General features: G+C 40.4%; 1 protein-coding gene and 1 pseudogene across 1 annotated transcript in view; one reads left to right on the forward strand and one right to left on the reverse strand.

Moving 5' to 3' along the window:
• PRKAR2A (protein kinase cAMP-dependent type II regulatory subunit alpha) overlaps positions 1-15,746 on the reverse strand; it is a gene marked incomplete at its 5' end in the record, with an annotated part of 102,721 nt that extends 86,975 nt beyond the window's left edge. Inside the window, one exon of the mRNA XM_077777047.1 lies at positions 15,599-15,746. Coding sequence (XP_077633173.1) covers positions 15,599-15,746 — 148 coding nt within the window. The remainder of the gene's footprint in view (positions 1-15,598) is intronic.
• LOC144242423 (small ribosomal subunit protein uS10 pseudogene) lies at positions 6,472-6,793 on the forward strand (annotated as a pseudogene).
• Positions 15,747-15,751: the final 5 nt, after the last annotated feature.

The following is a 15,751-nucleotide window of genomic DNA, read 5'->3' on the forward strand; positions in this document are numbered from 1 at the left end:
CTACATCAGGCCCTGTGCTGACAGTGGAGCACCTACTTGGGATCCTTCCATCCCTTTCTCTCTGCCCCTCCTCTGCTCACTGTCAAAATAAATAAATAAGCATTTTTAAAAATGCATTTGTTTCTCTCTCATGGATCCATGACATTAAAAATAGCCAACAGACAGATAAGCTTAGAAAAATCAATAACCTGTCTCAAGGGATAATTTTCCCTTCTTACACATTCACCTCTATGAGATTCAACTAGTAAAAGTCAAGGCTTTTAAGTAAAACCTTAAATTATCTTTTAAATTAAATAAAGGCAAATAACACTCCTTTCTACTTTCTGAATAGATATCCCCACTTGTTCTCCCCATCCAGCCTTAAGGCCATCTTGCATCAGCTGCCTTCTCTGACTCCTTTCCTCTATACAGGAACCTACTAGAGGGGACTATGTCTTACAATAACAAAACCCTCCCTCACACCCACCTCTCTTTCACGCTATCACTGGTTTTTTCTTCACTTCTTCGGAATGGACTCCCCACTCCTTATGTGCGTCTTCTGCAGCCACCTGCTCTCACATACACTCCGGGTCCTGCTGCCACCCCAACCTCTTCCACCACAGCCACACATGGAGCCTCTATCCCTGGGCAGTGTACGCAGGTTTTTGTTCTTTATGTAATACAAGTGACTGACTTAAACATTAATTAGACCTTCACTTCAAAGAGGCATCTACTTCAAGAGGGCTATCTTGAATAAACCCGTAGCAGGCCACTTGATTAGATAAAGAGCCAGACTGCCCTCCTTCACTGAGGCTCCTTTGTTTTAGAGATATTGGTTGTTTCTGATAAATGATCATTTGGGCCACTTGTTTCTTCTCTTTCTATGTTTTAAATTCCCCAATAAAGAGTGAGCCCAAAACTCCACCTAGGCCCCCACCCTCAACTCCAATAAAAGTAGAACCCCTGGGCCTGTGTGTGCTCCTGCTCTCTCACTCCCAGGCAGGTGCACTCCTCCCACCCCCCTACAACATCCTCACTGTGTGGCTCCACGTGTGCTGTGTAATTTCCAAGCCCAGTAAATAATAAACCTTTATTTTTTCAAAGTTTCCTGATGGTTATTCTTGAAGGGTGACTTGTAATCATAATAAGAAACTCAAGGGCCAGTCTAACTACAGTGCAGGCCGAGACCAGCACACAACACCCTGAGAATTACAGCTGAGTGCAACCACTTCAACACCAGCCTCACCTCTGCTGACCCTCCCCATTGCTTCCAACACCACTGACAGACCAGCCCCTCCTGTTGCGCCCATATCTGTGCTCTCCCAGTGTACTCCGTGATGCCAGTCTCCACAATCAGCTCCCTGTCTGAAACTCACTCATTAAGTACCCACTATGGACGAAGTGTAAGCTAAGCACTGGAGACAAAGAATAAGACGTTTCCCATCCTCAAGGATCTTCTGTTCTATTGAAAGAAAAACAACAAAAAGCAAAGAAGAATTCTAGATCATTATTAGAGTTCTAATGTAACCACCTGGGGTGCCATTAAATCTCAAAAACAAAGGGACCTACTCTAAGCAGGAAAATGTGAAAAGGCCTCTCTGAAGCTGAGTCCTAAAGAAGAGGAGCCGCTGGTCAGAGCCAGGAGAGAAGATTCAGGAAGGGTCCACAGCATTCACAGAGTACTTAGGGAGGGAGAGTGGGGCAAGTGCAGAAATAAGCTTAGCAAACAAGAATGGGTAGGGCTAGAGAGAGAAGGTAGAGAGAAAGACCAGGACCAAATCCTGCAGGATTGCATAGACCATGGAAAATATGTGGATTGCATTCCATTTGCAATGAGGGGATTTAAACCAAAGAATGATATAATCTGATCTCCATTTAAAAAAGAAGAAACTCCTGTGGTTGTCCAAGCAAAAGAGGAGAAGAGAGCTAGCGCAGGGATCCAGAAAAAGCAGATTGGGTATGACACTCAAAGCATAGCAACAAAAGAAAAAAAATAGACAAATTGAACTTTGTCAGAATTTAAAACTTGTGTTCTTCCAAGAATGTAAAAAGACAACTCACAAAATCGGACAAAACACTTGCAAATTACATATCGGGTAAGGAACTAAGCATCTGAAATATGTAAAAAACTCGTATATCTCAACAACAAAGACAACCCAATTTAAAAATGGACAAAGGAATTGAATAAACATTTCTGCAAAGAAAATATACAAACGGACAAGCACATGAAAAGATGTTCAACATGTTTAGTCATTAGGAAATGCAAATGAAAACCATAAGATACACTTCACACCCACTAGGATGACAATGATAAAAAAGACAAGTATGCCAATGCCATGAGAGAAACTGAAATCCAAGTACCCTGGCAAGAAGGTAAAATGGTTAAGCCACTGTGGAAGAGAGTTTGGCATTTCCTCAAAAAGCTAAACACAGGGGCACCTGGGTGGCTCCATTGGGTAAGCGTCCAACTTCAGCTCAGGTCATGATCTCACAGTTCGTGGGTTTGAGCCTCGCATCAGACTCTGTGCTGACAGCTAGCTCAGAGCCTGGAGCCTACTTCAAATTCTGTATCTCCCCCTCTCTCTGACCCTCCCCTGCTCACACACTCTCTCTCTCTCTCTCTCTCAGAAATAAACATTAAAACATTAAACATTTTATTATATTAAACAATATTTAATTATTAATTATTATTATTATATATTATTATATATAATTAATAATTATTAATAATTAAATATTGTTTAATATATTATATTATTAATTATTTAATAAATGAATAATTAATAATATATTATATTATATTAAACAAACACAAAAGATTAAAAAAATTTTTTTAAAAGACTAAACACAGAACTGTTATATGACCCCACAATTCTACTCGTAGGTGTATACCCAAAAGAATTAAAAACAGGTACTCAAACAAAGAAATGTACAGATATGCAGTAGCAGCACTATTCACAATGACCAAATGGCAGAAAATGCCCAAATGTCCATCAACTGATTAATGGGTAAACAAATTACAGTACATACATATGATGGAATACTACTGAGCAATTAAAAAAGAATGAATTAATACATGCTACAATACAATACTGGAGGCATTATTTCATACAGAAAACTTCCAAAAGGATTAATGTGGGGGGGGGGAAGAGTCAAAGACTACTCTCATTCTCACCCTGTCCAAAGTCTTAAATCTTGGCATTTACCCATACTTTTTAAACCCAGAATGTCAAGGGTGCCTGAGTGGTTCAGGCATTAAGCATCAACTTCGGCTTAGGTCATGAATCCCAAATCAGGTGAGCACAGCCCCGCCTGGGGTAGTGAGCTCGTGCCCTGCTTTGGGTGATGAATACAAAACATGAACCCTGATTGAGCCCTGCTTCTCCCTCTCTCTCTCCCTCTCTGCCCCTGGTAGGATTCTCCCTCTCTTCCTCTCTCTCTCTGCCCCTTGTTCACTTGTGCCTTCTCTCTCAAAAAGCAAAGAAAGAAACAAAAAACCAGAGTGTCGGCCAGAGGTCCCAGGATCAGTTGCACAAGGGAGCGTGTTGATAAAGCAGGCTGAGGGCAAAATAGAAGCTAGCACCAACCCCCTCCCAGGTGGGACATGTGTCATATTCTTTGGACACTTTCGGCTACCCCAAAACAAGAAAGGACAAAACACAAATGGTTAAACTGATAACAGTCTACACCAGTTTTACCAGAAAAAGGCAATCCCATCAACAGCCTAAAATCTAGGAACTCCCTTAGGGCGCCTGGGTTGCTCAGTCGGTTAAGCATCAATTTCAGCTCAGGTCATGATTTCTCGGTTTGTGAGTTCAAGTCCCGCGTCTGGCTCTGTGCAGACAGCTCAGAGCCTGGAGCCTGTTTCAGATTCTGTGTCTCCCTCTTTCTGCTCCTCCCTCACTCATGCTCTGTCTTTCAAAAATAAATAAACGTTAAAAAAAATTAAACAAATAAATAAAATCTAGGAACTCCCTACTGTCTTAATGTTAATGCTTTGCTAGAGAGAAAAACAACCTTAACTTGACAATAGCTGGGCTCCCGTAAGTCTTTAGCATGTGAAAGTCTCTTTGGAAACTCCCTTTTGACTTTATCTCCCCAGACTATAAAACAGTCACCACCATCACCCCACTTACAGTGCAGCTCTTCCTGCCCATGGGTCTTGTCTCCATGCTTTAATAAAATCACATTTTTGTACCAAAGACATCTTCAGGAATTCTTTCTTGGCAGTCCGCTCCAGAAACAACGAACCCCACCATTACCTCCAAAACTTCATCACTAGCATAGCCTTATTCTCTTCAAACTGGACAGGACAGCCTCATCCACTCCCATACCACACTGATGGCTTCTCATACCTCTCATCTAGCCTTGACCTGTCTTCCAGTTCCAGGCCTGTGATTACCATGGCCTGCTGGCTATTTCTTTTCTTTTCTTTTTTAAAAGTTTATTCATTTATTTTGAGAGAGTGAGTTGGGTAGGGGCAGAGAGAGAGAGGGAGAGAATTCCAAGCTGGCTCCACATTGTTAATGTGCAGCCCAATGTGGGGCTACATCTTACAAACCGTGAGATCATGACCTGAGCCAAGATCAAAAGTCGGATGCTCAAATGACTGAATCACCCAGACACCACAGCCGGCTGGCTATTTCTACCAGGCTATCCTGCAAGTCTATCAAATTCATGCAATAGGTCCAACTCTGTCTTCCCCTTTAGAGGAAAGGAGGGGAGAGGAGAGAAAAGAGGGGAGGGATAAAGATAAATTTTGAAATTTCCCAATGTGATACTGTGATATAATAAGAAATATTTACTTGGTCTTTGGCCCTGGTTCCTGGCACAGAGCCCCTAAAACCCCTGAAATTCCTAAGTGACTGAGAGGAATGTCTTTTGTTACTCATAATAACTCGCTTTCAACCACATCTAAATTTATGCTAATGAGGATGACTGGTTACCAAAGGAACCAACTAGGAAATTGGAACTTTCAGCCCCCAGACCTCCAAGGAGGGGAAAGGGCTTTGAATTAAGCTCATCAAAAATGATAGTGATTTAATCAATCATGCCTACATAATAGAACTTCCAGAAAAACTAAACATCTGGGTTCAGAGCTTCCAGATTGAACACACTGAGGTGCTGGGAGGGTGGTGTGCTCAGAGAGGGCACAGAAGCTCTGTGCCCCTTCCTACATACCTTGCCCAAGGTATATCTTCCATTGGGTTGTTCCTAGCTTGTAGCCTTCATAGTAAACTGGTAACAGTAAGTAAAGCACTTTCCTAAGTTGTGTGAACCATTCTAGCAAATTATCAAACTCTAAGAGGGGGTCATGGACACCCCCAAACTTAGAGATGGTCTGTTAGAAGTATAGGAGGCCAGGACTTGTAATTAGCATCTGAAGTGGGGGCCATCTTGTGGGACTAAGCCCTTAACTTGTGTGGTCTGCACTAACTCCAGGTAGTGTCAGAAGTGCTATAAAAACAGAAACAAAAGTTTTTCTTTATCTGGTATCTTTATTAACAGCATCATCTCTCTGGTATTCCAAAAATAATAGCAGACTCATCCCAGATGGGGTGTGAGGAGAAGTAAATCTTAACTTTCCTCTCTCTCTCACCTTCCAACAGCTATGAGTCAGGGCACCTGGCTGGCTCAGTCAGTAGAGCGTATGCCCCTTGATCGGGGTAGTGAGTTTGAGCTCCACATTTGGGGTAGAGTTTACTTAAAAAAAAAAAATTAAAACAAAAGCAAGGAGTCAGCAATTCTCACCAATTCAAAATATAAATTGATAAAGTATCTCAAGTATACAACCCTACATTGAACATGAGCAGACATTAGATGAAAATGAATATTCAACCTTCCTATAAAATGAATTGAAATTAAAACATTGAAAAAAATCTCCTCAAATTAGTATTTTTTAAAGAATTTTAGGGGCGCCTGGGTGGCTTAGTTGGTTAAGCGTCCGACTTTCGCTTCGGTCATGATCTCGCGGTTCGTGGGTTCAAGCCCCGCGTCGGGCTCTGTGCTGACTGAGAGCTCAGAGCCTGGAGCCTGTTTCAGAGTCTGTCACTCCCTCTCTCTCTGACCCTTCCCTGCTCACGCTGTCTCTCTCTCTCTCCTAGAAATAAAAATATATATATATAAAAAAAAAGAATTTTAATACCTTGTGCTATCAACGGCACAGCAAAATTTGGTATTCACATATGTTGATGATGACTGTGTATACTGATTGGCACAATCCTTCTGAAGAGCATATAACTATATAGTATATTACATGATCATAAAAAGTACATTTTGACCTAATAATTCTATTTCTAGCAATCTATTCTAGGGGAATAAGCCAAACATTTTAAAAAGCCTTATGCAATCTTTGAGGAAGACATGGTCACAGCTGCAGTGGAGCTTGGGGTGCTGGCTCCTGCTCTTGACGCACTGCTGTTGGCTCTTCCAGAGGAACAATTCTGTCAGGAAGCTGAGCTGCAGCCCTGGCTCTTAAATATAACAGAGTAATCACCCCTGGAACCAGAGGTAGTGATTCACCAAACTACAGTTACCCTAACCAGCCGCAATGTAAAACCTCTGAAGATTATGTGCTGACTTGAAGTAAAGGAAAAGAATCCCAAAATGGAAGAGCCAGTTTAGATTCCTAACAAGACTCTGAGAATCACTACTCAGAAACCTCCTTGTGGTGAAGGTACTAAGACTTGGGATCTTTTTCAGGTGAGGATCCACAAGCAACTCACTGACTGGCACAGTCTTTCTGAGATTGTTAAACAGGTTACTTTCATCTGAGCCAGGAACTGAGGTTGAAGTCACCAATGCTGATGCTTAACTACCTTAATAAATTATCAAAATGTATATACATAAAAAAAATTCATGCAAACATCTGGAGGCAACCTGAAAGGAAAATAATTAAGTAGAATATAATACATTCACTTAATTTACAAAATGCAGCAAAAATAATTATGACAACAAAACACCAGCAAACTATATCCAGCAGCATATTAAAAGGATTATACCTTAAACCATGACCAAGTGGGATTTATCCCAAAAATGCAAGGGTGATTCAACATACAAAATTCAATCATTGGGGGCACCTGGGTGGCTCAGTCAGTTAAGCGTCCGGCTTTGGCTCAGGTCATGATCTCACAATTTGTGGGTTCAAGCCCCACGTCAGGCTGTGTGCTGACAGCTCGGAGCCTGGAGCCTATTCCAGATTCTGTGTCTCCCTCTCTCTCTGACCCTTCCCTGCTCTCTCTCTGTCTCTCTGTCTCTCAGAAATAAATAAAACATTAAAAAAATTTTTTAAGTCAATCAGTGTAGTATACCACATTAAAAAATGAGGGGAAATATAAATAAACAAAATAAAATAAAAACTAGATTTAAAAAAAAAATGAAGGGAAAAAGCCAAATAATCTCAACTGAAGCACAAAAAAAACTAACAAAATTCAACACCGTTTCATGATAAAATCACTCAATAACCAGGAATTAAAGGGACTTTCCTCAACATGGTGAACAGCATTTATTTGGGGGGGGGAGGGGGGAACCACAACTAACATCTTACTCGATGGTAAAAGACTGAAAAACTTCCCCCAAGATCAGGAAGACAAGGATGCCCACTTTAGTCTCACTTCTATTCAGCATAGTACTTAAAGTCCTAGCCAGAGCAATTAGGCAAGAAAAAAAAATAAAAGGCAATCAAAATGAAAGGGAACAAATCTATTCACAGATTACATGATCTTTATACAGAAAATCCTAAAAAATCCACAGGTTTCAGGGTACAAGACAACACACAAAAATCAGCTGTAGTTGTATATACTATCAACATTCTGAAGATAAAATTTTTAAAAAGGCCTCTTTTTAAAAAATGTTTACTCATTTATTCTGCAAAAGGGGATGGGGAGGGGCAGAGAGAGAGAGAGAGAGAGAGAGAGAGAGAGAGAGAGAATCCCAAATAGACTCCATGCTCAGCATGGAATCCAACACAGGCTCAATCCCACAACCTTGGGATCATAACCTGAGCCAAAATCAAGAGCCAGATGGTTAACTGAACTTATCCACCCAGGTGCCCCAGAAAACAGGCTTTCTGGCAGAAACAGAAAACACTGATCACAAAATTCATATTGAATTGCCAGGAGCCTCAAAAAACTAAAATAATCTTTTTTTTAAAGTAGGGTCCACCCAGCTGGAAGCCCAACGTGAGGCTTTAACTCACGACTTGGAGACCAACAACTGAGCTGAGATCAGGAGTTGGCACCAACTGAGCCACCCAGGTGCTCCCCACCAAAAAAACCACTTTTATTATTATTTTTTAATGTTTATTTTTTGAGAGAGAAAGGGAGACAGAGCATGAGCAGGGGAAGGGCAGAGAGAGAGGAAGACACAGAATCTGAAGCACACTCCAGGCTCTGAGCTGTCAACAGAGCCTGAGGCAGGTCTCAAACTCACAGACTGTAAGATCATGACATGAGCTGAAGTCGGATGCTTAACCGACTGAGCCACCCAGGAGCTCCATCAAAAACAACCTTTAAAAAAAGAACAAAATAGTGGTGTTGGTTGCACAAAATAATTAATGTATTCAATGCCCCTGAATTGTATACTTTAAAATGGTAAAATAGTAAATTCTATATATAGTCTATCACAATAAAAAAAAATTCATTATGACAACACTATAGAGAAATAGTCACTATAGCCTTTTCTATAAAAAATAAAGAATAAGACAAGAAAGGGGTGCCTGGGTGGCTTAGTCGGTTAGGCATCTGACTTCGGCTCAGGTCATGATCTTGTGGTTGGTTTGTGAGTTTGGGCCCCAGTTTGGGCTCTTTGTTGACAGTTCAGAGCCTGGAGCCTGCTTCGGATTCTGTGTCTCCCTTTCTCTCTCTGTCCTTCCCCTGACCCCTCAAAAATAAATAAACTTTAAAAAACAAAAAGCATAAATAGGTATGTGTATAAGCAGAGAAAGTTTTAAGCTATAGTTTTGATTTTGAAGATTCAGGTTCAAGGCAGTAAAAATGCTCAGGAAGAGGGTTGTTCACGGAGGCAAACAAGTGAACAAACTAAATTCTGGAGATCATAAGCCATCATTTAAAGAGCAGAAAGGATGCCAAGTGGTGGATGGGGAGCTAGGTGAATGAAGACACAGAGGCTAAGAGGAAGACAATTTTAAGAGAGGGTGGTTCAACAGTGTCAAAATCCTGCTGAGAGATCCAGATATGTGAATTGCAGGGATATTATTATTAAGCAATTCCAAAAAAGTTCTGCTAATGTTGTTTGGACCCACTCCGATGCTATGTGGTCTGTACTGTGCAGTAAAAATGCCAGAGAAAAATCATAAAAAATCCAATAAAAAAACCCCTACTACTAATAAACCTACTAATAAACAAGCTCAGCAAAGTTACAAGATACAAGATCACTATTTTTAAAAATTAGCTATTTGTATACACTTGCAATGAGCAATGTGAAAATGAAATTTAGAAAACAATTCCATTTACAATAGCATCAAAAGGAATGAATTACTTAGGAATAAATTTAACACAAGAAGTCTAAAACCTATACTCTGAAAACTGTAAAACATTGTTAACTCTTTAGAAATTAAAGAAGGTCTAAACAAATGGATGACATCCCATATTCATAGATTTAGATGACTTAATAATGTTAAGATGGCAATACTTTCCAAACTAATCTACAATCAATGCAATCTCTATCAAAATTCCAGTTGCCTTCCTTATAGAAATTGACAAGCTAGGGGCGCCTGGGTGGCTTAGTCGGTTAAGCGTCCGACTTTGGCTTAGGTCATGATCTCACGGTTCGTGGGTTCGAGCCCCGCGTCGGGCTCTGTGCTGACTGCCAGCTCAGAGCCTGGAGCCTATTTCAGTCTGTGACTCCCTCTCTCTCTGACCCTCCCCTGCTCACGCTGTCTCTCTCTCTCTCTCTCCTAGAAATAAATAAATTAAAAAAACATTAAAAAAAAAAAAGAAATTGACAAGCTAATCTTAAAATTCACATAGAAATTCAAGGAACCGCAAAAGCCAAAACAATTTTGAAAAGAGCAAAGTTGGAGAGCTCACACTTGCCGATTCCAAAATTACTACGAATCTTACTTATCAAGACGTGTAGTAGTGGGACATGGACAGATACAGATACAGAGATCAGTGGAACAGAACTGAGTCAGAAACAGACAATGACATTGAGTTTCAACAAAAGTACCAAGCCAATTAAATGGAGAAAAAAAAAACCTGTCTTTTTAATAAATGGTGTTGGAACTGGATAACCACATGCAAAGAAGTACCACACATTGTACACAAAAAATTACTCAAAATGTACCAACTCCTAAATGTTAGAGCTAAAACTATAAAACTCTTAAAAGAAAAGTGAGGTTAATTTTCATGATCTTGCTTTTGGCCATGGTTTCTTAAATATGACACCTAAATCACAAATAACAAAAGAAAATGATACATTAAGACTTCATCTTCCAGGGGCACCCGGGTGGCTCAGTTGGTTAAGCGTCTGACTTCGGCTCTGGTCATGATCTCATGGTTTGTGAGTTCAAGCCCTGTGTCAGGCTCTGTGCTGACAGCTAGCTCAGAGCCTGGAGCCTGTTTTGGATTCTGTGTCTCCCTCTCTCTCTGACTCTCCCCAGTTCACGCTGTCTCTCTCTCTCTCAGAAATAAATCATTAAAAAAAAAAAAAAAGACTTCATCAAATATAGACAGTTCTCAAAAAATAAAAAAAAAGAAAGAAAGAAACATAAAAGACCAAGAACCACTTGAAAAGATGTTCAACATCATTTAAGGAACTGCAAAACAAAACTACAATGAGCTACTATATCTCACCCATGAGGATGGCTATTATAAATAAGATTGTAAGTGTTGATAAGGATGTGAAGGAATTAGAACCCTGAATACACTGCTGGTTAGAATGTAAAATGGTGCAGCCACTTTGGAAAACAATCTGGCAGATCCTCAAAAGTTTAAACAAAGAGTTACCACATGACCAAACAATTCTACTCCAAGGTATACATAACAAAGAGAAAAACACATATCCACATGAAAACTTGTACATGTGAAATATTCGTAACAACATTATTCCTAACAGCTAAAAAGTGAAAACAACCTAAATGCCTATCAACTGTTGGATAAAAAAAATGTGGTATATCCATACAACAGAATAATGTTCAGTAATAAAAAGGAGTGACATATTACTTTATCCTACAACACTGATGAACTTTAAAAACATTATGCTATGCAATGAGAAAGAATGAAATCTGGCCATGTGTAGCAACATGGATGGAACTAGAGGGTGTTATGCTGAGTGAAGTAAGTCAGGCAGAGAAGGACAGATACCATATGTTTGCATGTATAGGAGGATTAGAAGGAACTTAACGAAGAACTGTGGGGAAGAAGAAGGGGAAAAATAGTGAGGGAGAGGGAGGGAGGCAAACTACGAGAGACTCTTGAATGCCGAGAACAAATTGAGGGCAGGTGGGGGGGTAGGGGGTGGTGATAGGCATGGAGGAGGGCACTTGTAGGAAAGAGCACTGGATATTGTATGGAAACCAACTTGACAATAAACTATTACAAATTAATTAATTAATTAAAAAAAAAAACTATGCCATGTAAAAGAAGCCAGGAGCAAAGGACCATATACTGCATTATTCCATTTATATGAAATGTCCAGGATAGGCCAATCTATAGAGACAGAATGCAGATTAGAGGAGACTGGAGGTGTTGGCAGTTGGTGGCTAAAGTGTATGGGGTTCTTTTTGGGATGACAAAAACTGTTCTAAAACTGACTGTGGGGATTGTTGCACATATCTGTGAATATAATAAAACTACTGAATTATACACTTTAAACAGGTCAATTATATAGTATGTGAATTATATTCCACAAAGCTGTTACCAAATATGTATGCTATAGTAACATATAAATATACTACATACATAATACGTGTGTGTGTGTGTGTGTGTGTGTATGTACATGCGGGGAGACCCACAGGTATTTTATAATAATTATAGAAATAAATCAAGTCTGAATACCAATTATTGTCCTCATGAGGGTATAGTTACACTAACATTAATACATCTAAACTCTTGGGGTGCCTGGCAGGCTCAGTCCATTAAACATCCAACTCTTGGTTTCTGCTCAGGTCATGATCTTGCAGTTTCGTGAGTTCAAGCCCCACATAGGGTTCTGCACTGGTAGTGCTGGAGCCTGCCTGGGATTTTCTCTCCTTCTCTCTCTGCCCCTCCCCCACTCATGCTGTCTCTCTACCCCTCTCTCTCTCTCTCTCAGAAATAAATAAAACATAAAAAATTAAAAAAAAATTTTATGTTTATTTATTACTGAGAGAGAGAGAGAGAGTGTGTGAGCAGGGGAGGGGCAGAGAGAGAGGGAGACACAGAATCTGAAGCAGGCTCCAGGCTCTGAGCTGTCAGCACAGAGCCCAACGCAGGACTCGAACCCACCAACGGAGGGATCATGACCTGAGCCGAAGTCGGACGCTTAACTGACAGAGCCACCAGGCACCCCTAAACTTAAAAAAATTTTTTTAAATAAATCTGAACTCTTCAGGCTTTTCCAAGAGTTAAATACTCATTATAATACTTCATACTTAAGTGTGCTATTTGATATAAAAACTGCTGTTACAACAAACCAATAATAGCTAATAACTCTGAGTTTTCAAATAGCATATAATATTAAAAACTGAATTGATGGTTAGCCATACTAAACAAAATCTCATTGCTATATACATATTTTACACTATATATCCTAGTTCTTATTTTAAGTGTTATAGGCTTATTACCCTAATGTTCCTAATCACTGAATATGTTAGTTCTCTTCTTATGTTTTTAAAAATTGTGGTAGGGGCACCTGGGTGGCTCAGTTGGTTAAGTGGCTGGCTCTTGATTTTGGCTCAAGTCATGACCTCACAGTTTGTGAGACAGAGCCCCAAGTCGGGCTCTGCACTGATAGTGCGGAGCCTACTTAAGATTCTCTCCCTCCCTCTCTCTCTGCCCCTCTCCTGCTCGCTCTCTCTCTCTCAAAATAAATAAACATTAAAAAATTGTGGAAAAAAGTATAGGGGCGCCTGGGTGGCTTAGTCGGTTAAGCGTCCGACTTTCGCTTAGGTCATGATCTCGCGGTTTGTGGGTTCGAGCCCCGCGTCGGGCTCTGTGCTGACAGCCAGCTCAGAGCCTGGAGCCTGTTTCACAGTCTGTGTCTCCCTCTCTCTCTGACCCTCCCCTGTTCACGCTGTCTCTCTCTCTCTCTCCTAGAAATAAATAAAAATATTAAAAAAAAAAAAGTACATAGCATAAAACTTACCATTTTACATATTTAAATGTACAACCATGGCATTAAGTACATTCACAGTGTTGTGCAACCATCACCCCTATCCAATTTCAGAACTTTATCATCCTGAAAAGAAACTCAACACTCATTAAACAATAACACCCCATTATCAGCAACCCCCAGCTGCCAGTTAACCTGTATTCTACTTTCGGTCTCTGTAAATTTACCTATTCTAGGTACCTCATATAAGCAGAATTATAAAATACTTGTCTTTTGTGTCTGGCATATTGCACTAGCATAATGTTTCCAAGGTTCATCCATGTTGTAGCATGTATCAGAATTTCATTCTTATTAAAGGATGAATAGTATTTCACTGTATATGTATATGTATATATACACCACAATTTATTTATCCATTCATCTTCCGATGGGACAGGAGTTGTTTCAGCTATTGTGAATAATTCTGCACATAACTATATGTTTGGCTCCCTGCTTTCAATTCTCTGGGATATATACATAGCAGTGAAATTGCTCAATCATATGATAATTCTATGTTTAACTTTTTGAGGAACCACCAAATTGTTTTCCACAACACCCAGACCATTTTACATTCCCACCAGTAATGAACAAGGGCTCCCATTTCTCTACATTCTCATCAACACTTGCTATTTTTGTTTTTGTTTTTTCATAATACCCATCCTCATGGGTGTGAAGTGGTATCTCATTGTGTGCAATGTATTTTTAGTCTATTATCTGTAAATAAAAGTTCACCTTGTGTTGACTTCTATAATTATAATTATACGTAGCACAGCCACTTTAGAGCTATAAACAACAAATATATACATGCTAGTGAAATAAAGCATAAGGTTACAAAGATGTAAGACAACTCAATTTTTAAAAAGATATCAAAGATGACAAAGATAACACAAAACTTGTAAACTGTTTTACTCATCTGGGACTAACTGCTAAAGTACTAATGTGTATACATAAAAATTTCACAAAAACAGGTTACAGCTCTGTGATTTATAGATATGTCAGTGAAACAAACAAAGCAGACACTCCTGAAATAAAACTTTTAAAGAGTTTTATTTATCCCTGGAAGATCACTGTCACTGTCCCCATTTTAAAGTGAATCTGAAATCAAACAGGTCTGACCACTTCTCTTAGACCACAAAGCAAACCTTTGGAAGAGATCTGGAAAATAACAATTTGATTTCAAGACTTAAAAAGCAAAAAATCTCATAATTTAATGTGCAATAAGTCAAAGAAACACAGAGGAACCATTTCTACTCTTAATGGTGAATAAGCTATGGGAAGTTGTCAACATCGAAGCTTACAACCTCCAACAGCAATGACCGATAATTAACTCCTTGTTGTTGGCATGACCTGAATGCGGCTTCAACTCAGAACTAGTTTGTTTTTTTTCCAGTATGCTTTAATAACACTAAAGTCTCTAACTTGGTCTCTGTTTTCATCATTTTGTTAAATTTTGGCGGTTCAAAAGCAGGATCGTTCTGTTGTTAAATTGACCAAGCCTAGGTTAAAGCAACCAAGGAAAATGGAATTGCTTTTTGACAACCTTGCTTAAACCTGATATAGAAAGTGTTCTTTTTTCCTGCACCCTATATGCTAAACAAGATAATTATCATTTACCCTCACCAAATTTGATCCAGTTGTTTTAGTCAAGTTTAAATATATTTACATATATTTTAATAAATATTTTAAGAAATGCATGTCCAATTATGCAGAGGTGAAATGACCCGACTGGCATTTGCTTGAAAATATTTCAGCAAAGAAAAAAAAAAGTAGAGAAGATACATTTATGACAGATATTTAAACTGTTGAATGTGGACAGTGGCATGCAGGGGTTCATTTCACCTTTTCTCTGTCTACTTTTATCTATGCTTAAAAGTTTTCACCATAACTTCTCACAAAACGAGTGATTTCCAAACAAAGTTACCATCCCGGTCATTAAACACGAGTGAGTCGGTCGATGTGAGCGTCCTTGTCTTCGCCACGAAACCGGGCTAAGTGTCCCCCAGCAGAGGCAAGGCCGACGTGGGCTCCGCGCCACCACGCGGGCCGAAGGCGCGCACATTTGCTCCCAGGCTGAATCTGACAACTCACTCGGTGCGCTCGGGGATCAGGGGACCGCGGAACGCAGCTGGGAAGTGGCGCACGCGGGGCACACGCCCGCGGCTCGGGAAACCCGGGCAAACTCCGCTGGAGAGCTCCGAGGGCCCGGCCCAGCGTGCTCGGCGCCCGCGGCCCCTCTAGACCGCTGGAGACCCCTGCACCGCCCCCTTCCGTCCCCCCAACGCGAAAGTCGGCCCAGCCCGCCGCCTACCATCCAAGTCCTCGTCGTCCTCCGACTCGCTCTCCGCCTTCGCGTCGGTGACCAGGCCAAGGCCGGGCTCCAGAGCTTGGGAGCCGGAAGGAGGGGCAGCGAGCGGGCTGGCGGCTTGCAAGCGGGCCTCGCGCAGGCGGGTGAAGTAGTTCA

This window comes from Crocuta crocuta, unplaced genomic scaffold, assembly GCF_008692635.1.
Source record: "Crocuta crocuta isolate KB4526 unplaced genomic scaffold, BGI_CrCroc_1.0 scaffold77, whole genome shotgun sequence".
Classification (NCBI taxonomy): Eukaryota; Metazoa; Chordata; class Mammalia; order Carnivora; family Hyaenidae; genus Crocuta; species Crocuta crocuta.